At 35.5% G+C, this 24,776-nt stretch overlaps 1 protein-coding gene across 1 annotated transcript in view; it reads left to right on the top strand.

The window, feature by feature from the left end:
* LOC141550842 (solute carrier organic anion transporter family member 4C1-like) overlaps nt 1-24,776 on the top strand; it is a 147,475-nt gene that overhangs the window by 32,591 nt on the left and 90,108 nt on the right. Inside the window, 1 exon segment of the mRNA XM_074281903.1 lies at nt 11,600-11,721. Within this exon segment, the coding sequence (XP_074138004.1) occupies nt 11,600-11,721 (122 nt within the window).

Here is a 24,776-nt window from a genome sequence, read left to right as displayed (position 1 = left end):
AGATTGCTTTGCCATAGACAAAAAAAAATAGCTGTGACTCATTTTCATTGGTAGTGTTGTAGTTAAAAAAAAACATATATATATATATATATATATTATACACACACATGTTTATGTATATAATGCTCCTGATAAATACTAGTTTGACATAAAATAGAAACTATTCTCCAACAGATATAAACAAGTTAACCCAGCCCTAAGCCACTGAACAATGCCTCAATTTCTAGGTATGGTGCATTTTTATAAATGAAACATTAAGAGGTTAGGTTTTCCATATCTTCAGACGTATTCTTTGGATCCCATAATCTTATTAGCCAACTACAACACAAGTAGTATAGATTATTGCTAGAACATTAGATAGTCTAATAGCAAAAATATTTCATTAGCTTTCACTTTAGCCTGCCTTTCCCATGTCTATTTTGCTGGTGATCATTCTTCTGTTAGTTCCTTTTATTATTTGCTCTTTAATACTCATTCTATTATAAGCAATTTTGTTTACATTCTTTAACTTTTCTATAAATACTTCCTTTATCTCTTGGTTCTGACAGAAAGTGACTTGTCCCCTAATAATATTCTCTTTCCCTTTTATTGAAAGATGATGCTACTTCTGCTCAAGGTTAGATATTGTTTTCCACTACCTTCTCCTGATCAGGCTTCCTCTCTACCATCATTATTTAATAGATACTCATCTTTTAAAGTTTACATTCTGTACTGTTTTAAGTGTAGGCACACATATTCCCCTCATCTCTATGGCTCTGCCTTTGATGGTCTTTCTCTTAATTTTCTTTTCATTGATTTCAACAAATACTATGATGGAATTCTAGGTATCTGGAGGTCCTCTTGACCTATTCACAGTTTTCTATCATGCTGGCACTAAGACTATCAACACTGTTCAGCCAGATTAACAAAGTTCACAGATCTCTGTCACAGTTAATGATACTGGCAATCCTAAGAATCCTGATTTAGCTTTAAAAATTATCAATTTGGCAACAGTATCAATAGTTGGAACAGATAGAAATTGAGAGACCAATTAGGATTCTATTGCATTGGTACAGGTGAGATATGATAAGGGCCTGAAATTAAGGTGATGTGTGAGTAGAAGGAAAAGAATATATGTAACAAATGTAAAAATAGAATTGTCAAGATTTGGCAGCTAAATGGATATGAAAAGGAATTAATAATGACTCAGCTTGCAAACCAAGGTGATAGGAAGGTTGGTAGTTCCTCTGACAAAAATAATTAAATTTGGAAGAAAGGTGAGTTTGGATCAGGGGTGGACACATTGAGTTCTGGTTTTAAACTTATTGTGTTTCTGATATTTTTGCTATTTCCATGTGAAGAGGTAATGATAATGAGTTAATAAGCCTGGGAAGGATTTTTACCCATAAGAACTTTTGCAATCATTGAGAATAAAGAGAGAAAAAAGAAGTACATTGATGTAGCCCTGGGATCTAGTCACTGATTTCAGCAAAGAGCTTCTCTTTTCCATCAGATAAATTACTTACTTCAGCTCCATGCCCACTCCCTGTTTTCCTAGTTATTGTAGGATCTTTTAACTTAAGTTTGACACAAAAGTCCATGGCTAAATTTTAAAGCCCAGCTCACACTCTTTGTGAGTATAGTTGCATTTCCCATCATCTATAATCTCTGCTTATCAACTGGTTCCTTCCCTACTGTCTTCAAACATATCTCCTCCCCATTCTTATAAAACTTTCACTTGATCCTAGTAAGCTCTTTCTCTAAATCTATTTTAGGCTATATAATTCCCCTACTCAAATCAACTCCACTGATTTAGTCTTGTTATTATTCAGTTGTTTTAGTTATATCTGACTCCACTTGTGTTGTGACCCCATTTGGAGTTTTCTTGTCAGAGATACTGAAATGGTTTGCCTTTTTTTCCCCCCAGCTCATTTTATAGATGAGGCTACATAGCTAGTGAGTGTCTGAGGCCAGATTTTCATTTAATTCCCAAAAAGATGAGTTTTCCCAACTTCAGGGAGGACACTCTATTCTCTGCATCACCCAGATGCTTCTAGTGATTTAGGGTTGCTTTTAGCCTGAAATATTGAAATCTCTCTTTAGTTTTAAAAATTATATATAGATTTACTTTTCAATTTTACTTTTAAGCCTCACTGGACATTGCTTTGTCTTTTTTACTCCTAGAACCTTGTTTGTACTTCACCTAGTGAGTGGATCATCTCCTCCTAACTGTCTTTGTACTAAAGATCCAAAATGGCATATCTGGAATATACTTCCTCTTCTATGTGGAATCCCTCTATTGCTTTGAGATACAGTTTAGGCACCATCTTCTGCGTAAAGCTTTTATTGATTGCCCTAATTTCTAGTGTTGTCCTCCCCTAAACTGTCCTATATTTAATGATTTTGTACATATTTTTTAGGTTTATGTTTCTGGAGTATATATATTTTATAAGTCTTTGACTACCATTAGAATGCACGTTTTTGTGAGTAGAAATTATTTCACTTTGTATTATTTCACTTTGACTGGCACTTTAGTTGATTGATGCTCAGGGATTATAGGAAAAACTGAAATGTTGTTTGTGCATACCAGCATATATAGGATATCGAAAACTCTTAGTGAAATTTTAAGCTATTGAAGTTTAAGACTTCACTAAGATTTTGGGGTACTCTGTATAAGATATAACCTGATGTGGTAGATGTGAGATTAGTTATCAGATATTCTGGCTGGTTGACTATGGCCAAATACCCCAGGTAACTTCTACAATTATATGCAATAGTTGATTTGTTGATAGGTTATTAATGGAGTGAGTGTTAATTAAATTCAACAAAAGCTTAGTCTCTGCCAGCTTTAGTTAATCCTTGAGATATAAGGCAAAAATGAAAGTCTCTGACTTTAAGTATAATTTGTAGAGGAACACAGATAATACAAAATATGAATAGCATATATACTGATGACCAGGTAGTATGTTAGAGTGGAAAAGAACATTGGATATGGAGTCAGAAGACCTGGGTTCAAATCCAGGTGTGAATGAATGAATGAAAAAGTTTTTATTAAACAATTAACATGTTTCAAAATGCTACTGATATAAATAGACTCATAATTGTAATGTCCAGGCTAGCTTTCTCAAGGATCTCTGAACGTGCCTTGGTCTTAGCAGGAGAGTTACCATGAGGATGGTCAGGGAGTCTGGAGTCTGAGCTCAAGTACACACTAACACTGTCTCCAGTTCTCTCAGCTCTTAAATACTTTAGTGCAATTACATTACTACAGCACACTGAGCATGTGCCAACTGTAGAACCATTACATCACACTAAATACTAAGTATATGTGAACTAGAGAACCATTATCTTATCATTCACACTGAGTAAACACCTGCTGTAAGTATCCTTGCTTCAAGTAAAACACAGGTGGTCACATCTTCCCTGACTTCTCAGGAAGGGAGGCAAGCACGAAAAAAAAAAAATGGGGAGCCAAACCAGACATTGTCAGTGGGTTTCCTCTGGGCTGAGGGGTCTCATATCTCACTCAGAGTTCCCCACTCTCTGCGGCCCTTACACATAATGATATCATTCTAATTAAGGAAGGTAGCATACATGGAAAAAGTTCATCTGCAGGGCTGACCACCACCTGTGAGTGAAATGAGGACTGAATTAGGGCCCAGGAGGGAAAGTTTAGTGAGAGAAGGAAATTCAAGCATATTCTGGGATAAAGTTTATACTTTGTAATTGGGGAACAAATAATAGGTTTACCAAAGAAAATTGAGTTGTGTCTATATGGGAAAAATAAGAGACTGTCATGAAAACTTAGAAGAGATTATCCAGGAGAAGGGTATGGTAGAGGGATTGAGAAAGATTAGGACTGAGAAATATCATTGGATTTTACAACTAATAGATCATTGTAATCTTTAAAAAAAAAAAAAAAGTTGAGTGATTAGGTTCTAAGTTAGGTGGGAATTTGTTGAGATGTGAGTGACGAGGAAATAGAAATGATACTAAATGACAGCTTTTTCTGGAAGTTTGGATAATAACTAGTGGGGATCTTAGGGTTAAGGGAGGGTTTTTAATAATTATTTTTTATTTTATTAACTACTTCCCAAATTATGTAAAAAAACTTTAGCAATCATTTTTAAAATTTTGAGTCCTAAATTCTCTCCCAATCTCCAGCCCCATCCTATTCATTGGGAAGGCAAGCAACTTAATATGAATTACACATAAGAAATCACGTAAAATATATTTCAGTATTAGTCATATTGCAAAAGAAAACACAAATGAATAGAACAATAAAGATGAAGTTATCTGCTTCAGTCTGCAATCAAAGTGTTAATCTGGACAATATATATTTTATAAGTATTCATCTATTTCACTTAGCTTATCAGACTTATTGCCATAGAGTTGTGCAAAGTAGCTTCTAATTATTGTTTTAAATTCCTCTTCATTGGTGATAAGTTTACCCTTTTAATTTTTGATAGTCATAATTTGGTTTTCTTCTTTCCTTTTTCTAATTAAATTAACGAAGGATTTACCTATTTTGTTGGGTTTTTTTTTATAAAACCAACTCTTAGTTTTGTTTATTAACTCAAGTTCTCTTACTCAGTTTTATTAATCTCTTTTTTGATTTTCAGAATTTCAATAGAATTTGGCATTAAATTGGGAATTTAAAAATTTGTTCTTTTCCTAGTTTTTTTTAGTTGTATGCCCAATTCATTGATCTTCTCTTTCCATATTATTCATGTAAGCATCTAGTGATATAAAATTTTTGTATAGATGTATAGATGCTTCTGAGAAAGAGGTATATTCCTTTCTATCTCCATTCAGTTTTCTTTAAAGCTCTGTCAAACCTAACTTTTCTAAAATTCTACTCATCTTCTTTACTTCTTTATTTTGTGATTAGATTTGTTTAGTTCTAAAAGAGGGAAATTGAGATTTTCCACTAGTATAGTTTTGCTGTCTATTTCTTCTTAATCTCACTTAACTTCTCTTCTAAGAATTTGGATGCTATATCACTTGGTGCATATATGTTTAATATTGATATTTCTTCATTATAAAATATCATTTCCTTCTTTATCTCTTAATTAGATCTATTTTTGTTTTGTTTGATCTAAGATCAGGATCACAACCTCCTTTTTTTTTTTTAACTTCAGCTGAAGCATAACAGATGGTGCTCCAGTCTTTTACCTTTACTCTGTATGTATCTCTCTGCTTCATATGTGTTTCTTGTAAATAACATATTGTAGGATTCTGGCTTTTAATCCACTCTGCTATCAGCTTCAATTTATGGGAGAGTTCATCTTAAACACATTCACAATTAAGATTATCAATTCTGTATTTTCTACTAGCCTGTTTTTCCCAAGTTATATTTTTTTCTTTCTTTTCACCCTTTCCTTCATCACAGTGTCTTGCTTATGATACCACCTCCTTCAATTTTGCCCTCCTTTTTTCAGCTCTCTCTCCTTTATTATTTCTCTCCTCTTTTACTTCTATTCTCCCTTCTATTAGACTCTCTCTTTCCCTTTCCCCTTCTACTAGCCTATATGTTGAGACAAGTTTCTATACCAAACTCTGTATGTATGTTATTCCCTCTTTGAGTCAAATTTTATGAAATTAAGATTCAAGCAATGCCCTTTCCTTCTTTTTCTCAACTATATAATAGGTCATTTGTGCCTCTTCATGTGGTGTAATTTGCCCCATTTTACTTTCCCTTTCCTCTTCTTCCAACACAATCCTCTTTCCAACATTAACTTCTTTTTTATATCATCACATTTTTTTACTACACCCTCTAAGTATACCCTTTCTAACTTCCCTGACAAAGATACAGTTCTCAAGAGTTACACGCATCTTCTTTCCATATAGAGAGGTAAACATATTAATCTTTAAAAAGATTTTTTCCCTTCCACTTAGCTTTTTATGCTTCTCTTGAGTCTTGTATTTGGAGATCAGATTTTCTGTTCAGCTCTGGTCTTTTCAACAGAAATGATTGAAAATCCCTTATTTCATTAAATGTCCATCAATTGTTTTTCAAATAAGGTATTTTACATTTTCTTCTATTTTTTAAATTTTGTTTGACTGATCCTTAATTGTTCATTGAATTATACACTTCTAATAGTATTATTCTAATTTGTAGTGAAATATTTTCTTCAGTTAGCTTTTTTTTTTTTTTTAACCTCCTTTTACATTTGGCCAATTGTTCTTTTATAGGAGTAGTTTTGTTCAGTGCATTTTTACCCCATTTTACCAATTCTGTTTGTAAGGAAGTATTTTTCTTTAGTATATATTTTTTCCATTTCATCAAATTTATTTTTAAGGAGTTATTTTCTTTAGTCAACTTCTGTACTTTCTTTTCCAAGGTGTTGGCATTTCTGCTAAACTTTAATAGTTCTCCCACATAATTCTCATTTCTTTTGCCCATTTTTCTTCTGTCTCTCTCTTACACTCCTTTTTGAGCTATTCAAAGGAACCTTTTGAACTGGGGACCAGTTCATATCCCTCTTTGAGACTGCATTTGTAGGCGCTCTGCCTTTGCTGTCTTCTTCTCGGTTTGTGTTCTGGTCTTCTCTGTCTCCATAGAGAGCTTTGGTCAGACCTCTTAGGGAATAAGGGAAATCTTTTCAAGCTTCCTATGCAGGGAGTTAGGGACTTCTCACTGATTGTGTTAATTCTAGTGCTGAGTGTCTTAGTCAAGCCCTGCATGTTATGCTGGAGCTTAGGGACTCATAGTTTGTCTTCTCTAGTCGCTCTGGAGGTCTTACTTCTGAACGGCTTTCTGAACCAGAACACCGTAATCAACCCTTTTGATTCAGTCTTTTGGCGAAAATTCTTCTGCTAGGCTCTCTGTGCCGGGCTTTGGTGCACTGAGCCTTCCTATTAGTCCTTCCATGTGCTACCTAAGCTGCATTCCCCCTGCCCAATTAAAACAGATCTGTTCTGAAGTCCTGCCAGGATATCTTAAAGTGGAAACTTTATTACACTTTGAATGTTTGTGGGTTCAGTCATTCCAAAATCCATTCAGGCTTGATCAAGTGTTGATTTTGAGGGAAGGCAGGAAGAGCTCAGACAATGTTCTGTCTACTCTCTACCATCTTAGCTCCACCTTCTATTCCTATGATTATTTCCAATTTGTCCTACATAAAGCTCTTTTTTTTTTTTTTGGTACATTGCTTATTTACATGCTGACTCTCCCATTAGATTATTAGTTCTTGAGAGCAGGATCTATCTTTTGCTCTTTGTATCTCCAACAGGTCGTAGTGCCTGATGCATAGTCCACTTTTAAAAAATGTATTTACTTAATTAAAACTTCAGTACAAATTAGGGGAAAAAATGGAAAAAGAAAAAAAATTGTCATATCCACAGAAGAACATAAGAGAGGATTCAAATATGTAACACAATTTCCATTTCAAGAAAGCATACATAATAATAATGTATAGAAGACATTATATTCAGAACTGCACATCTTTTCTTTACTTCCCAGTACATTTTCTTTTATTGTCTGCTGTACATTTTTACTTTGTTCTTTTTCCCACTTTCCTACCCCCTTCTATGCCCAAGAAGGCTACAGTTAAGTACAGATACAAAGAACAAAGCTTTCTTTCTTGATGGAATCTTTTTTCTTTGACTTTCTGAAATCAATGATTACTACTACTTTTGTTTCTAATGGATTCTACACAGTAAATATCTAATAAATTTTTATTGACTGACTAAAAGTTAAGTGATTCCAAATCCAATATTTTTCCTAGTGCACTGTCTAGATACCTCTGTATATATTTATGAATGTGTATTCTTTTTCCCTTTGAGCAGTTTAAATGAAAATTTACATGATGTCCATTCTACTTACTACATCCACATTTGTATATACTTATACTTGTAGACTCCAGTTATATGAGAGAAATTCTCTCCATCCTTTGTCCCATTTTCTCTTAATTTATTTCTTCCTACTTTAAAAAAAATTTTTTTCTGAAACTTTCTGTAGATTGCTATACCACTGAATCAACCATTTTTGGATGGGCAGTAATATCACTATTACTTATGGAAACTTAATCTCTACTTAGGCCATACGTTCATGAATTTACTCAATAATATGTGATTTATACTTTTACTGGGTGAAAAGAAAAATGAGTTAACTTTAGGAAGTACTTATGTTATGCTGAGCTCAAAAATATAATTATCATAGGTGAATCTTGAAATATGATATGTATCAATTCCTAAACCTCAGGAAGCTTGTCAATAGGGCCCCAGACATGGACAACATGGGATATATATGTTTTTGATAGCTTTCCTGGGATAGGCTTTGAAATGTGTGTTCTACATAGAAACACATGAAAAAATGAAAACACCTAGCAACCTAACACCATTGTAGTGATTCTGCCTCACTATCACAAAAGCAGTACTATTTTATTCCCTCTCTCCTCAGACTTTATTGCTTTGAATCTATAGAACATTGACCAGTTTAAGGGCAAAAACATCAACAGTATCCCTTTGCTCCCTTTAAACTAACTCCCCTGGAGTGGCTTACATGGGCACTTCCCGAGACAAAGTCCTTCTCTTTTGCTTCTACATGAGTAAATAATACTTATTATTTTGCTAACATGGAGACACAAGGAACTGACCCATCTCCAGAGGATCACAGAAAAAATGAAAACACCTAGCAACCTAACACCATTGCAGTGATTCTGCCTCACTATCACAAAAGCAGTACTATTTTATTCCCTCTCTCCTCAGACTTTATTGCTTTGAATCTATAGAACATTGACCAGTTTAAGGGCAAAAACATCAACAGTATCCCTTTGCTCCCTTTAAACTAACTCCCCTAGAGTGGCTTACATGGGCACTTCCCAAGACAAAGTCCTTCTTCTCTTTTTCTTCTACATGAGTAAATAATACTTATTATTTTGCTAACATGGAGACACAAGGAACTGACCCATCTCCAGAGGATCACAACTTGAGGTGATTGCTCAAAATGGAGCAAAAATGTACCTACCTATACAACATGTAGGGGTAGGTAAGGTTAGTAAACAGTGGTGTTCTTTGATAGATATATTCAAATGACAACTTTTATAATTTTTTAAAGAGCCCTGATCTGTAGCCATTTTCCAATGATCCAAAAAGGGAATCAGATTCACAGAATCATAACTTTAGGCTCCTAAAATGTCATCTAGTCCAACCTGTCTGCCTTAGAATTGCCTCCACAAAATACTTAGCAAGTGGTTATTTCCTTTTTCTTCAAGACTTCTAATGAAGAGAAAAAGCAAAACATTCCATTTCTGTAATGTTTTTATTGCATTTGTATTAATTCCATTTCTGTAATGTTTTTATTGCATTTGTATTACAATTCCATATTGAAATTTAAAGGGAGTTTTCCCTTTCATCTTCCCTGTAGTTTCCATCCATTGCTTCTAATTCTAAATGGTAATAATAACAAGCAGAACAAATTTAAGCCATTTTCTAGCTATCAGGTCCCCCAAAGTCTTCCATCAGTCTATCTGTGGAATGTTCTTTAGATTTTTCACTATCTTGGTAAATTTCCTTTGGAGACATTTCATTTTGTCATTGTCCTAAAAATTTGATCTTCAGGCCTGAATAACTATTCCAGATGTGGTCTGAGCAGGGCAGTGTTGAGTTCAGAGAAATTGTCAACTTTCTTTTTATACACATTCTTCTGCATAGCATTAACTTTTTGAGGTCTGAGACACTGATTCATAATGAATTTTTTATCCACTAACAGCCTTAACTTTTAAGAAAAAATTTTATATCACATTCATAATCTTGATGTTAGGATTATTCCCAGTTGAACTCTATTATAACAAAGAAAAAGATTTAAGCTAAAACAACTAGCATTTTGATGGCATTTGATGTTATGCAATACTCTAACTCTCTTCTAAGATGAAGGAAGTGTGTTTCACATCTGTTGCTTGGGACTAATATGCAATGCATTTATTTTTTTGAACCCAAATTATGGGGGAACAATATGTATTTTGTTCATTTTTAGGTCTAAAAGGAGAAAGAGAATGTTATGATTAGGCCCTTCACATTAATTTGGACAGATTTTGATGTGTATTTCCTCTTTCCTTGTAAATCCTCTCTGCATTGTTTCCCATATGAAATATTCCAACTTCCTCACACAAACCCATAGAAACCCATTTGAATTCCAAAAATGCTCACCAAAACAATACTCCAAAATAAACATAAAAGTACTCAGTGCCGGAAAGGGATACAGGATGATTTATATGCCACGTTTCTTTTTTCAGGGCATTATTTTGCATTCATTTTGCTATAAAGATAAAGATCTTAATTCTGTATCATGTTCAGATCTTGAGAAGAATGATTTAGTACTTGAATATACACATTATAAGAGTTCCTTAACAAAATAATCACCATGTTCCATGAATTGATTATATATTTAGATATTTTAATATTTTTGTTTCATACGGCTTTCTATGAAAGCTACCCCAGTTTGATTACTGATATGATTTGGTTTTATTTGGTCTAACCAGACACACACACACACACACACACACACACACACACACACACTTCTTTATTTTTATTAAATAGTATTTTATTTTTACAAATACATACAAAGATAATTTTCAGCTTTTACCTTTGCAAAACCTTGTATTCCAAAATTTTTTCTCTCTCCCTCCCTCTCTGCTGTCCTAGATAGCAAGTAATATGATATAGGTTAAACATATGCAATTCTTCTAAACATATTTCCATATTCATCATACTGCATAAGAAAAAAAATCAGATCAAAAGAAAAAAAAACACAACAAAGAAAAAAACCAAGCAGCCAACAACAACAACAAAAAAGGTGAAAATACTATACTTTGATCCACATTCAATCTCCATGTTCTTTTTTTTTCTGGATACAGATAGCACTTTCTATCACAAGTCTATTAGAATTGCCTTGAATCACTTCATTGTTGAAAAGAGCCAAGTCTATCACAGTTGATCATCACATAATATTGTAATTACTGTGTACAATATTTTCTTGGTTCTGCTCACTTCACTTACCATTAGTAAGTCTTTCCAGAGTTTTCTGAAATCAACCTACTCATCCTTTTTAATAGAACAGTAATATTCCATTACATTCATATCATAATTTATTCAGCCATTTCTCAATTGATGGGCGTCCACTTAATTTCCAGTACTGTTCTGTGTTTTAAAGAAGTGACTGCATTAGGGACAAAAAAAGACAGACCTTTATTTTAGTGGTTAGAATACAAACTAGTTATTTCTATGACAAAATGTTACATAAACTATGAATGTATTATAAAAAAAAGAATAAGTTTCTCAAGGGCTGAGATTGTTTCAGTTTGTGTTTTTTCAGTAGTAGCCAGTAGGTACTCAATATATGTTTATTGATTGATTAATTGGTGCTATTCTGCCTCAGAAGGAATTTCTATCTATTGAATCATCCATTCAGTAGTTATTTATTAAGCAGCTACTACTGCATATGAAGAATTCCCTAGGTACTAGGGAGATAAAAATCTAATAGAGAATATGGTGTCTGCTGTTCAGTATCAGCATGTGTTTGTAATAAGAAACTAGATTTGAATCTTTTTATTTTCTCATTTTATGTGTTTGTAATAAGAAACTAGATTTGAATCTTTTTATTTTCAAATTTTAGCATTGACATCACTGAAGATGATCCACGCTGGCTGGGTGCATGGTGGATGGGGTTTCTTATTTCCTGCTTTCTAGGATGGTCTCTGATTATACCTTTTTCTTGCTTTCCAAAGCATTTACCAGGTAAATATTTAAAAGATAATTTTAAAAATAAACCTCATCCTTAGAGTAGGCAGTGAAATTGAAATCTAGGATTTACTTGATTAGTATATTTATTTTTCATTAGGCTTGTTGCCTTTTTTTCCCTAGAGGGTAGAAGTATTAATATAATAATAATCCATTTCAATTAGCAGTTAATTTAAAAAATACTTTGGATGGGGTAGCTGACCTGAAGTCAGGAGGGACCTGAGTTCAAAGACACTTAACATGGACTTCTGGCCAAGATGGCAGCGTGGAGGCAGACAGCTGCTTGAGCTCTGCATTTTCTCTCAGGACTTACTTTATGACAAGCCTCAGAGTTAATGCTTGACGGAAAAGAAACCCACAAATAATTATTTGACATCCTTGAAATTCTCCAGAGAAGGTCTGTGTTTGCTCGGGGGAGGGGACAAACAGACTGGGCGCAGACTGAGGGCAGGCAGCGAGAGTGAGACAGGCAGCTCACATAGCCGGACTGGAGGGGGAGAGGTACAATCTCTGCCTTTTCTGTGAAATGACCTTTAACCCAGTGTGGATGTTCTGCCTTGGCAGCAAGCCAGGAGCAGCAGAGAAGGTGTAAACACCAGAGGTAAAGAATAAAACCCCAGAAAGCTAGCGTCTCTCTCTCGATCAGCCACCCCCAACCCCCACCTGAAGTGACTCAGCACATTCTTAGAGCCTCAGAGCACAGACGATTGAGCAGCCATCACTGTCCTGTTAGTGCCTCGCTGCTGTCTCCCTCAGTCTGTAGAGGAAGTCCAGTAACACCATCCAGCCCCATCTCCCCCCCCAAAAAAAAAACAGACCCATTATTTCTCTTGTCAATTTGTTTTCTTCGATTCCCGCTCTGACAAAATGAACAAAAAATTTAAAAGGGCTCTAACCATTGACAGCTTCTGTATGGAGAGAGAGCAGACTTCAAACACTGCGGAGACTAAAAGCAGACTGTCTCCAGAGGAATCCCCTAAGGGGGATATGATCTGCTCCTCAATACATAAGACTCTCATAGAGGAAATCAAAAAGGCTTTCACAAGAGAGCTGGAAGAGAAATAGGAAAAGGAAAGGGAAGCTTGGCAAGAGAGCCTGGAGAAGTTATCCAGAGTGGATAAAGAGATCAAATCATTGAGAAATAAAATTAGTGAGCTGGAAAAAGAAAACAGCTCTCTAAAAAATAAAATTGATGGAATGGAAAAAATTCCATAGAAGATAAAAACACAATTGGACAATTACAAAAAGATATAAAAAAAGTGAGTGAAGAAAATACATCATTGAAAATTAGACTCGAACAAGTAGAAATGAATGACTCAAGGAGAAACCAAGAAGTAGTCGAGCAAAACCAGAGAAATGAAACAATTGAAAAGAATGTCAAGTGCCTCATTGGAAAGACAACAGACTTGGAAAACAGATCCAGGAGAAACAATTTGAGAATAATCAGACACCCTGAAAAATGTGAGGAAAAAAAGAGCCTGGACACTATTTTCCAGGAAATTATCAAAGAGAACTGCCCAGACATTTTAGAAACAGAGGGTAAAACAGACATTGAAAAAATTCATCGATCATCTAGTGAAAGGGACCCTAAAATCAAAATGCCAAGAAATATAGTGGCCAAGTTCAAGAACCATCAGACAAAGGAAAAGATATTGGAAGCTGCTAGAAAAAAGGAATTCAGATATGGAGGATCCACAATAGGGATAACCCAGGATCTAGCAGCGTCCACATTAAAAGAACAAAGGGCTTGGAACATGATATTCCGAAAGGCTAAGGAACTTGGGATGCAGCCAAGAATAACTTACCCAGCAAAAATGAGCATCATTTTCCAGGGAAGAAGATGGACGTTTAATGAAATAAATGAATTCCATCTATTCTTGATAAAAAAAAAAAAAAAAAAAAAAACAAAAACAGATCTACACAAAATGTTCAGTCTTCAAATACAGAACTCAAGAGATTTCTAAAAAAATAAAAAGAAATCTTGAGAACTATATTTCTGCCATAAAAATGTGTAAATAATTTGTCTTAGAAACTCGAGGTGGAAAGGAAATTATATCATAAAAAAGGGTAAAGTGGTGATACTATATCTCATGAAGAGGCAAAGGTAACCTATTATATCTGAGAGAAAGAAAGGAGGGGGATGAACATAGTGTGTATCAATAGACATTAATTTTTAATAAAATTTTGAGTCCCTCCCCTTCAAAAAAAAAGATACTTAACACTTCTTAGCTGTGTGACCTGAGCAAGTCACTTAACCTCAATTGTCTCTGCAAAAAAAAGAAAAATACTTTGGATTATTAAAAAATAATTTATTTTGCATTCATGGGATGGCTCTGTAGATTAAATAAATAATATGTGCAAGTGATTTAAGTGTGCTAAATTGTAATATATTATCATTTTGTAATTCAAATAAACTCATTGCATAGTACATATGTTCAGTAATAGTTATAATTTCCATTATATTATATTTTGGATTAATAATTAAGATTAAGATTAATATAATTAGATTAATTAAATTAATTGATTTAGACTAATTAAAATATTAATATTTAAAGATTAATCATTAAACCTATAATTTAGATTAATTAATTAATCCCAATAATTTGACTTTAATTATTTTAGAACAAAACTAAGTCCTATTGGCCTAAAATGTAATAATAATATGTTATGGGGGAAATGTTTATATAGCAGATATCTGGAAGTGTATTTTTTTTGCATGATTAGTCTATAATTCTGTAAAGGGGCTGAGTAGTAAAATCATCAGTTTTTTTGGGGGGATGATATCTGGCTTTATATTAATGTTCCTAAATTTTCCTAGTTTAATTCCTCTGCCACAGCAATGGATTTTTAAATTTTTTTCTGCCTATTGTCCATCTATACTTCAAACTCAATAAATCCAAAGCAACTTATCTTTTCCTGAAATGTGCCTTTTTAAAAATTTTAAACCTGTTTCATTCTTTCTGAGGTTACCATTGCCCCTTCCAGGGGTGTTACAGCTGTAATCACAGTCATATTTTAGTCTTTCCCCTGATTCTGACTCCTGACACCCATTGAATTCCCAGCTCTCTCTATAAAATTTACTGGCATTCATCCCCACTTTTCCAAATTGAGGCCTTCATTGCCTTTCACGTATACTATTGGAATAGTTCTTTTCACTGGGTTTTCAATTTCCAAACTTTCCTTTCTCTAAGGAATTCTCACACAATTGTCAGAATAATCTATTCACTCTTCTACCTCTAAGTTTTCTGTGAGTTCCTTATTTCATTTTGATTAAAATGCAGCTTCCCAAGCTGGTATTCAAAACTTTTCAAAGTTTTATTGCAGTCAATCTTTTCATGCATTTCTTTAAAAAAAAAAAAAACTTTTTTATTTTATTGAACAAATAAAAATCTTATTAAGAAAAAACAAAATATAGCACTAATATCTGTCTGCCCAGGTTGCATGTACCTTCGGATTCTAATGTTTATTGTGCAACAAGAAAATGATATTCACACACATGTATTGTACCTAGACTATATTGTAACACATGTAAAATGTATGGGATTGCCTGTCATCGGGGGGAGGGAATAGAGGGAGGGGGGGATAATTTGGAAAAATGAATACAAGGGATAATATTATAAAAATATATATATAATAAAAAATTAAAAAAAAAAAAAAAGAAAAAACAAAATAGAAAAAGAAAGATGGAGAAGGAAAATTTAAAACAGAACATTGCTATGTGCCTAACAGAGAGCATCAGGGAGGATTCAAAATATATAGCAGTAAATTACCATTTCAAAAAGGCATATGTAATGATAGAAGAAATTATATTCATGAGTGTCCATGTTTTCTTTGTTTCCTTGTAGGTTAATTTTTTGTACTCTGTTGTGCATGTTTTTTATTTTATTCTTCTTTCTTGTCATCCCCCTCATCTTCCCTAAGGAGGCTACAATTAAGAACAGATAGATATAGATATATATACACACACATATATTCATACCTACACCTATACAAATGTATATATGTAAAAAATATATATATATATGTATATATATATATGTATATATATATATATATATATATATATATATATATATATATATATATATATATATATATATATATATATATATATATATATATATATATATATATATATATAAATATACTTACATGTATACATACCCAAATATACTCTCACACACACATACATATATATACACACATTTACTCATATACCATGCATCTAAAACAATATCAATAAGGCTGACATATAATATGGATTTCTCTCTTGATTGAATTTTTAAATTTGACTTCAGATCAATCATTACTAGCCCAACTTTTTTTTTCTAATAAATTTTACTCCTGATTCTTGTTGTAGTGTTTGTGTATATCTCTTATTTCTTATCCCTGATAATTCTTTTACTTTAATTCTGCTCCTTAACTTGCCTTGCTATTACTTAACCTTCCCCCACCCTTTCCTTTCCTCTTTATCTCTTTCCAACTAATCTGTATACCTTGTTCCACTATTATAACTCTACACATCCTTCTGTTCCCCACCTTATCCTTTGTCCCTTGCCCATTAATTTGTACATCATGTCCCATTAATTTATATACCTTGTCCCATTCCCATAAATTTATACATCCTTCTATGCCTCCCCTTATTTCTTTATAGATTTTGGAGGATGCTATACCCTTCATGTTGTGTGTGTGTGTGGGGGGGTCTTCCCTGACTCAAATCTCTGATTCGCCATTCTTTCTGATATCCTGGAAGTGAAAGTCTATGCTTCCTGCTAAGGCTCTAGATACCCCCCAGATAGCCCCAAGGGATCCCCACTTGCTTTTCTGTGGAACTAGCCCCCAATTCTTTGTTTTCACCAGTCTCCGTTCACCCTGAGGTGCAGATTTGTTCCTTTATGGAGCAAATCTGGCAAGCTTGAAATTTACTGACCTACTCTGCCATCTTCTCAGAATATTCCTCCTTCTTTTTATGCATTTCACAATATTCTCCTTCCATTATCTATGTTCTGTCCAAAGTGCCTTACTTGCTTGTTCTAGAAATTCATCTTACAACTTTTTGTCTTTATACATTTTTATGTCCTATGTCTGTAATTCATGACCTCTATCACTTTTCCCCTATTAGAATCCTTAATGACCTTTAAAGTTCAGCTCATCAAGTCTGCCTCCCATATTTGTGCTTTCTTAATGCCCTGAGTTCTTTGTCCTTTCTTCTTCCTCAAATGATTCTTTAGTTTTTTACATGTATCCTTAAAATCACTATTTTTGTTTTGTTTTGTTTTTCTATTGGTATCCTGAGCACCTAGCACAGTGCTTTGTATATACTAGATCCTTAATAAATACTTGTTAAAGTTATTTGATCTAATACAACTCCATCATGATGGCCCTACAAATCCATCAAGACATCCAGTAAAATCTCCTTTTTTCTAAGTGAAAAGCCCCAACTCCTTTAACTAATATATTGTGTCATGATCTTGAATAACTTCACCATATACAGGTTGCCTTTAACTGGATGCTTTGTAAATTATAAGTTATCTTTACTAAAATGTTACATGTATTCTGGATATGACTTGACTGTGGCATAAGATAACAGGCCATCAGTTCTCTCATTCTTACTGAAGCCTCAGATGATATGGTTTTTTGGTTACCATCTCTTTCACTGAAATTGGGGTTGCTGCCCATTAAAACTTTCTCACTGTTTTCAATTAACTATGCTAGTCATGCTTTATAATGTTGATTGTATTTAGCTTAGCCTTATTAAATTTTGTGTTATTTTATTCTAACCAGGTTTCTAAACTATTTATATTATTTTGGACCCAGATTCTGTCATCCAACAGTTTAATTATCCCTCACAACTTTGTGTCATTGGCATATTTGACATACTATTTATGCTACTAGCTAAATCATCATTTTTAAATTTTAAACTTCACAGGGAGGATGGGAAGTCAGTAAAGACCATTTCCAAATTAATATCAACCCTTAATGAGTATTCTGGGTCTAGTCATTCAACCATTTCTAAATATGCCAAACTATCCTATTTTCTCTTTATTGTGTAGTCTTCCTTTCTCTTAGCAAATTTACAGTAATATTCATGACAGATTTAGTTAGCTATATTTATTGTATTTCCTTAATGTACTAGCATTGTTTCCCTGTCAAGAAAGAAAAGATTAAATTGTCATGATATATTCTTGATGAAACCATGCTGGTTCTTTATGCTCCTTACCTTCTTTTTAGGAGTTTCGTTAACTATTTCTTACATTCTAGAATTCTGCCAGAAATTAAAATCAAATCTATACTTAATCTTTGATTTCAACCCTAATTATTAGCTAATTTTCTTCTGCTCTAAGATCATTTTCCTTGACAGAGGCAACAAATAAAACAAGAGTTGAGTAATTTTGTTTTCTCCCTTATCATCCATTACTATCTATTCATTGACTATGGGATAAATGAAAAACAATTTTTTTTATTAATTTTCCTAACTAGCCCTAGTTTATTCTGGGCTTTATTAAAGCTGAGACACTTTTAACTTTCCCATTGTTTGGTTTCCTGCAGCTGGACTGTAATCTAACCAAACTAGCTTTGTTGCTGCTCACATGTGACATTCCTCCTGCCAACTATTTGTTTTTGTCCTGTCTGTTCATTAGACTTAGAATGTGCTCCTTTGTTAATTCTGGCTCTTGTAATCCGTGACTTCCTTCAAAATTCTAGTCAAGTGCTACCTTCTACATAAAATCTTTCCTGTTTCTGCTAATGATTTTGTATTTCTACCACTTTGCCTTTTATTTCTTTGTATATATTCTATGTTTACATATCTATGCACACATACATAAATGTGTACACATATGTTGGGATTACTAGGTGAGAACTGAGGTTGTCTGGATGGTGACAAGGTGAGAATTCAGGTTTTCTGGACAATTACAAGGTGAGAACTCAGGTTGACTTGATAGAGGGGGCAAGCTCATTGGCTGCGGTGGTTCTTCCCAGAAGCCCTTGCATTATCCCACGCCCATTCTCTGGGAGGATAAAAAGAGACAGCACTGGGCGCAGAGAGCAGATCGGCCTGGAGAAGGATAAGAGCTGGAGGAGATTCAGAGCCAGGATACAAGAAGAAGACTCTGCATTGCATCAGGCTTGACGGGGCTCTCTGCAGGAAGGGAAGTCACTTCTTTGGACAAGAGTTAACAGCAACTGCCTGGAGACAACGGTTCATTACAGGAAGAAGAATCTGTTGAAGAGATTTGAGTAGAAGACACAGCAGATCTCTTCCCAGAGAGTGATCCGGCAGCTTCTAGAGACGACAGCTCATTACAATTGGCGTCCACACGTGGGGCAAGGACATTTGCTTATCCTGACAAGAAGAGCTAGACCAGACCTTCGCAATTTGGCACCCGAACAGGGACAGACACGGTCCTGATTCCAGTGGAAAAGCTTCCGATCTAGATCTCAGTCTCTCTGACCCAGAACCGTGAGTAACGAGGAAACTTTGTTAAAGATTAAGTGAGCGTGCTAATAGATAAATAAGGAACTTAACTTGTTAAGGGTTAAACCAGGAATCTCTTATAGCTGAAATGGGGCAGATGTTAGCTATATTCAATCCCTGGACCTCAGCCGACTCAACCCCAGCCCCAGAAGCAACCTCAGCTCCATTCAGGAGTGGTACTATAGAGAGTATAATCAAGATAATTGAGGAGCAGAGTTTACTTGTAACCTGGGTACAAATTGCTAAACTCTTGGCTGCATTAAGACGTACATCCCCTTGGTTCTTAGAGGAAGAAAAGATAGATGTAGATAAATGGAAGCTAGTGGGATATGAAATGAAAGAATTTCAAGCAAAAAATGGGCCTCGTTCAATTTCTGCAGAAGTATTTTATATCTACAACATAGTTCAATTAGCCTTAAACTATCAAGCAAGTTGTAGGAGAAGGAAAAGTTCTAAAAATGAACAGAGGAGGAAGTGTGAGGAAAAAAGGAAAGATCAAGATCTTTCCCTAGAGCAAGAGGATTTAAATGAGGAATTATGGTATGATTCTCTTGAAGAAGCTTCAACCCTGCCTAGAGAACAGATTATTGACAGGCCCACATCAACCCCACCTTCAGAGATGGAGGAAGAAAGAGGGGAAGAGGCAGAAACACAAACAGAATTGCCTGTGAAGAAGCCTAAGCCTATGACAAGATTAGAAAAAGCATTGGTTAAAGCTAAGAGAGAAGGACAGGATATAAGTGATTTTATACATGCATATCCTGTGATTGAAAATACTGACTCTGTAGGTAAAAAAAGGAGAAGATATGCACCTTTAGATTTGAATAAAATTAAGGATTTGAAAAAAGGTTGTACCCTTTATGGGGCTACATCAGCTTATGTCAAAATGTTACTAGATGGTTTGTCTTATGAAGTCCTAACCCCGAATGATTGGAAATCCATAGCAAGGATATGCCTGGAACCTGGAGAAAATTTATTATGGCTTGCGGAATTTCATGAATTATGTAAAATTCAAGTCAGATGCAATTTGGAAATAGGAGTTAACACACAATTCACTTTTGAGCACTTAGCTGGTGAAGGTCAGTATGGAGAGAATTCGGAACAGATTAATTATACCATGACAGTATATGAGCAAATTGCTAAGGCTGCAATAAAAGCTTGGGGTGTCCTTCCTGGACAGAAAGATCGTGGAGAGGCTTTCACTAAAATACAGCAAGGTCCCAATGAACCTTTTGCAGATTTTGTGGGACGTTTGCAAACTGCTGTCAAAAGAACTATTGGAGAAAATTCAGCTACAGAAATAATGACCAGACATCTGGCTAAGGAAAATGCCAATGAGATTTGCAAAAGAATTATATGGGGATTAGACAAAGATGCTCCTTTAGAGGAGATCATAAGACGCTGTGCTACAGTGGGAACAAATGCTTTTTACACCCGGACAATGATGAATGTGGAAAGACAGGGTCCCTCATGGCAAGGGCCTTCTAGAGAAACTCAGCGATGTTTTCAATGTGGAAAAATTGGGCATCTAAGAGCTCAGTGTAGATATGGAGATACAGTGAGAAGACAGGGTGAGAGAAGACCTAAAACTCCATGTCCAAAATGTCACAAGGGCCTCCACTGGGCCTCTGAATGTAGATTGACACAGGGAAATGACAGGTGGGGCCCAGCTTCAGGCCCCCAAGTGGGGCATGATGGCAGCCGAGGTTACATCCAGAGAATTTTAAGACACGATCAATCAGCCAAAAGGCAATCAGATGGAAGAAAGGGATTGAAATTAGGAAAAATAGAGTTGTGTGCAGTAGAGACCACCGAGATACTCCCTGGAGAAGTGAAATCTGTTCCTGTTGAGCCTATGGATCCTTTGCCTCCAGGCACAGTAGGCTTGACCATTTCACCTTCTGAGAGTGCCTACAAAACAGTGTCCATCCATACACTGATGTGGGAGACTGGAGAACGTGTATCTAATATCCCAGTCACTAACACAGGCAGACAACGTGTGATTTATCAACCAGGAGAAGTAGTAGCATCAGGCTTATTGTTACGGACCCCTAATAAGCAACCTAGTGATAGTCGCCTAGATTTTGACTCCAATGAACAAAATCCAGGAATATATTGGACAGCAGCTGTGACAGCTGACCGACCTATGCTTACTATTTATATAAACGGAATACCATTTGAAGGATTGGTAGACACGGGTGCAGATCGTACAGTTATTAGAGGTGCCAATTGGCCCGGTCACTGGCCAAAGATTAAAGCAGACACCTATATGTCTGGGGTGGGAGGATCAATAGCAGCAGAGGTTAGTGCTAGGCCTTTGAGATGGGTATTTGAAGGAGAAACAGGAGCTTTTACTCCTTTTGTGGTTGAAAAAATCCCCATCAATCTGTGGGGAAGAGACATTTTACAGCAGATAGGATTACAAATAAGCACTTCGGCTTTTTAGGCAGGGCTGCTGTTGAAGGCCTACCTGCACTTTCACCAGTTCCTATTCAGTGGAAGACTGATTCACCAGTGTGGGTAGAACAGTGGCCCTTAAGAAGTGATAAAATTCAGGCCTTATTAGACATAGTGCAAGAACAACTTGACCAAGGACACTTGCGGCCTTCTCTAAGTCCTTGGAATTCCCCAGTATTTGTGGTGAAAAAGAAATCTGGAAAATGGAGGATGATAACTGATCTAAGAAGAGTAAATGAACAGATGGAAACTATGGGAACTCTTCAGCCTGGACTTCCATCTCCTACTCAGTTGCCAAGAGAATGGCCTCTATGGGTTATAGACATTAAGGATTGTTTCTATTCTATTCCTCTAGATAAGGAGGATATGAAAAGATTTGCTTTTTCAGTGCCTAGTGTTAATTTGGCCGAGCCTTATAAAAGATATGAATGGACAGTTTTGCCACAGGGAATGAAAAACAGCCCTACTATGTGCCAAATGTATGTTGCAGCTGCTCTTGCTCCAGTAAGAAAAGCCTTTCCAAAAGTAATATTGTTACATTATATGGATGATATTTTGGGATGTGCACCTGAGGAACAAATGTTAGAGGCATGTCTACAAAGGACCATGGAAACATTAAAGTACTACAAACTGCATATAGCTACAGAAAAAATTCAAAGACATGCTCCTTTTCAATATTTAGGATATGAAGTATATCCTAAGACACTCACAGTACAAAAGCTTTCTTTAAGAACAGAGAAGTTGAACACCTTAAATGACTTTCAAAAATTAATAGGAGATATCCAATGGATGCGTCCAGTGTTAGGCTTAACTACCAATCAACTACAACCTCTCTATGACATTTTAAGGGGAGACAGTGCTTTAAATTCACCACGCCAGCTTACAAAAGAAGCACAAAAGGCTTTGAGAGAAGTTGAACTGGCTTTATCCAATGTGGTTGAAAGAGTCACTCAAAAACCCTTGGAAATATCAGTTTTTGCTACAAAAGAGGCACCCACAGCAGTCTTTCATCAAGGAGACAGAGTGATTGAGTGGGTGAACCTCCCAGCACAACCAGAACAAAGCCTTACACCTTACCCAGTGCTTGTGGCTAGGATTTTATTAAAGGCTATTAAGAGAGTAACACAATTATCTGGGATAAGTCCTGAAAAAATATACACATTCTATACTAACGCACAGATTAATGTATGCTGTGAGACCATCCCAGAATGGCAAATTTTATTGGCCACCGCTCCAAATTTTGCACATGGATCTCCATTAAAGATTACCCGGCTACTACATAATTGGCGATGGATTTTTGAAGAAAAGGTTTCTAAGGTTCCTCTTAAAGGACCAACAATCTTTACAGATGCCTCCAAAGAAAATATTTGTGCCATATACTCTCATGATTTAACCATAAAGAGAGTAATCAGGACTCCTTTTCAATCCACTCAACAGAATGAATTATTTGCTATCATGCTAGCTCTTACTTATTACCCAGGAGACATAAATATAATTACTGATTCAGCCTATTCAGTAGGTATAGTACAAAGAATTGCCACAGCCCAAATAAAATTTGCAGCCTCCAATATTTATCAGCTCTTTAAGGAACTTCAAGAGCAAGTGAGAAAACATCCAGGCAAGATTTATATCTTGCATGTCCACTCACATAGTGGACTTCCAGGTCCCATTTTTGATGGAAATTCAAAGGCAGATAGCCTTCTAACCATGTTAGCCAGTAGTCCTTTATTTCAGGAAGCACAAGAATCTCATTCTAAATATCATCAGGCTGCTCGAGCTTTACGTTTACAATTTGGAATCACAAGAGAGGAAGCTAGGAGCATAGTAAAAAGCTGTACAGCTTGTCTTCCTTTCCATGCTCCTACACTCCCTCCAGGGAAGAATCCTCGTGGTTTGAGACCCAATGAAATCTGGCAAATGGATGTGACCCATTATAAATCTTTTGGTCGTCTATCTTTTATTCATGTCGTGGTAGACACCTTTTCAGGATTCACATTTGCAATGCTAGCAGCAAAAGAGACAGCCCGAGTGGTCACTGAATTCCTTATACAAGCTTTTGCAATTATGGGTGTGCCACAAGCAATAAAAACAGACAATGGACCTGCATATACGTCCAAACATTTTACACACTTTTGTGCACAGTATAAGATTTTACATACCACGGGCATACCCTTTAATCCTCAAGGGCAGGCAATAGTAGAGAGAAGAAACAGAGATATTAAGACACTCCTCCAAAAACAAAAGAAAGGGGGAGCCACAGGTAGCCCTAGGGAACTTCTAAATTTAGTTCTCTATACCATTAATTTTCTAATTTTTGACAAAGATGCACTGGCTCCGGCAGACAGGTTTTATAACCCACCAGAAGGGCAGTGTCCAGTGCGAGCAGCTCCACTGTCCTTAGATAATCGCCAGGTGATGTGGAGAGATCCAGAAAGTGGTGAATGGAAGGGACCAGATAGGTTAACTGCCTGGGGGAGAGGGTTTGCTTGTATTTCTTCAGCAGGAGAAGGAATCAGATGGGTGCCAACAAGTCATATTCGCCTTGTCCATCAGAAAGAGACAGAAAAAGAGAAAGACCTCAAAATAAAGGAGAAGATCTAAGAAACATCTGACACTGAAAGAGCATGGATAATAAGAAGACTGTTAAAGAACTTTAAAACCAGCAGGAATCATTGGACTTCCTCACACAAGATGAGAATAATGGACAATGGACTTATGGACATTTATAAATTTTCAATTTATGATTATGATTATGTTATATACTTCTAGCATGTGTTATGTTACTATGTTACTATGTGCTTATGTAATTTATGTAATTATCTGTAATACTTCCCATATTGATGGATTTATGTTTCAAGGTCATGACTGTCCTATGTTCTAAATCAAAAGAAAGGGGGAGATGTTGGGATTACTAGGTGAGAACTGAGGTTGTCTGGATGGTGACAAGGTGAGAATTCAGGTTTTCTGGACAATTACAAGGTGAGAACTCAGGTTGACTTGATAGAGGGGGCAAGCTCATTGGCTGGGGTGGTTCTTCCCAGAAGCCCTTGCATTATCCCACGCCCATTCTCTGGGAGGATAAAAAGAGACAGCACTGGGCGCAGAGAGCAGATCGGCC

This window comes from Sminthopsis crassicaudata, chromosome 1 (assembly GCF_048593235.1).
Source record: "Sminthopsis crassicaudata isolate SCR6 chromosome 1, ASM4859323v1, whole genome shotgun sequence".
Lineage (NCBI taxonomy): Eukaryota > Metazoa > Chordata > Mammalia > Dasyuromorphia > Dasyuridae > Sminthopsis > Sminthopsis crassicaudata.
The sequence above is the reverse complement of the archived record's forward strand: the minus strand, read 5'-3'. Positions and strand labels throughout refer to the sequence as shown.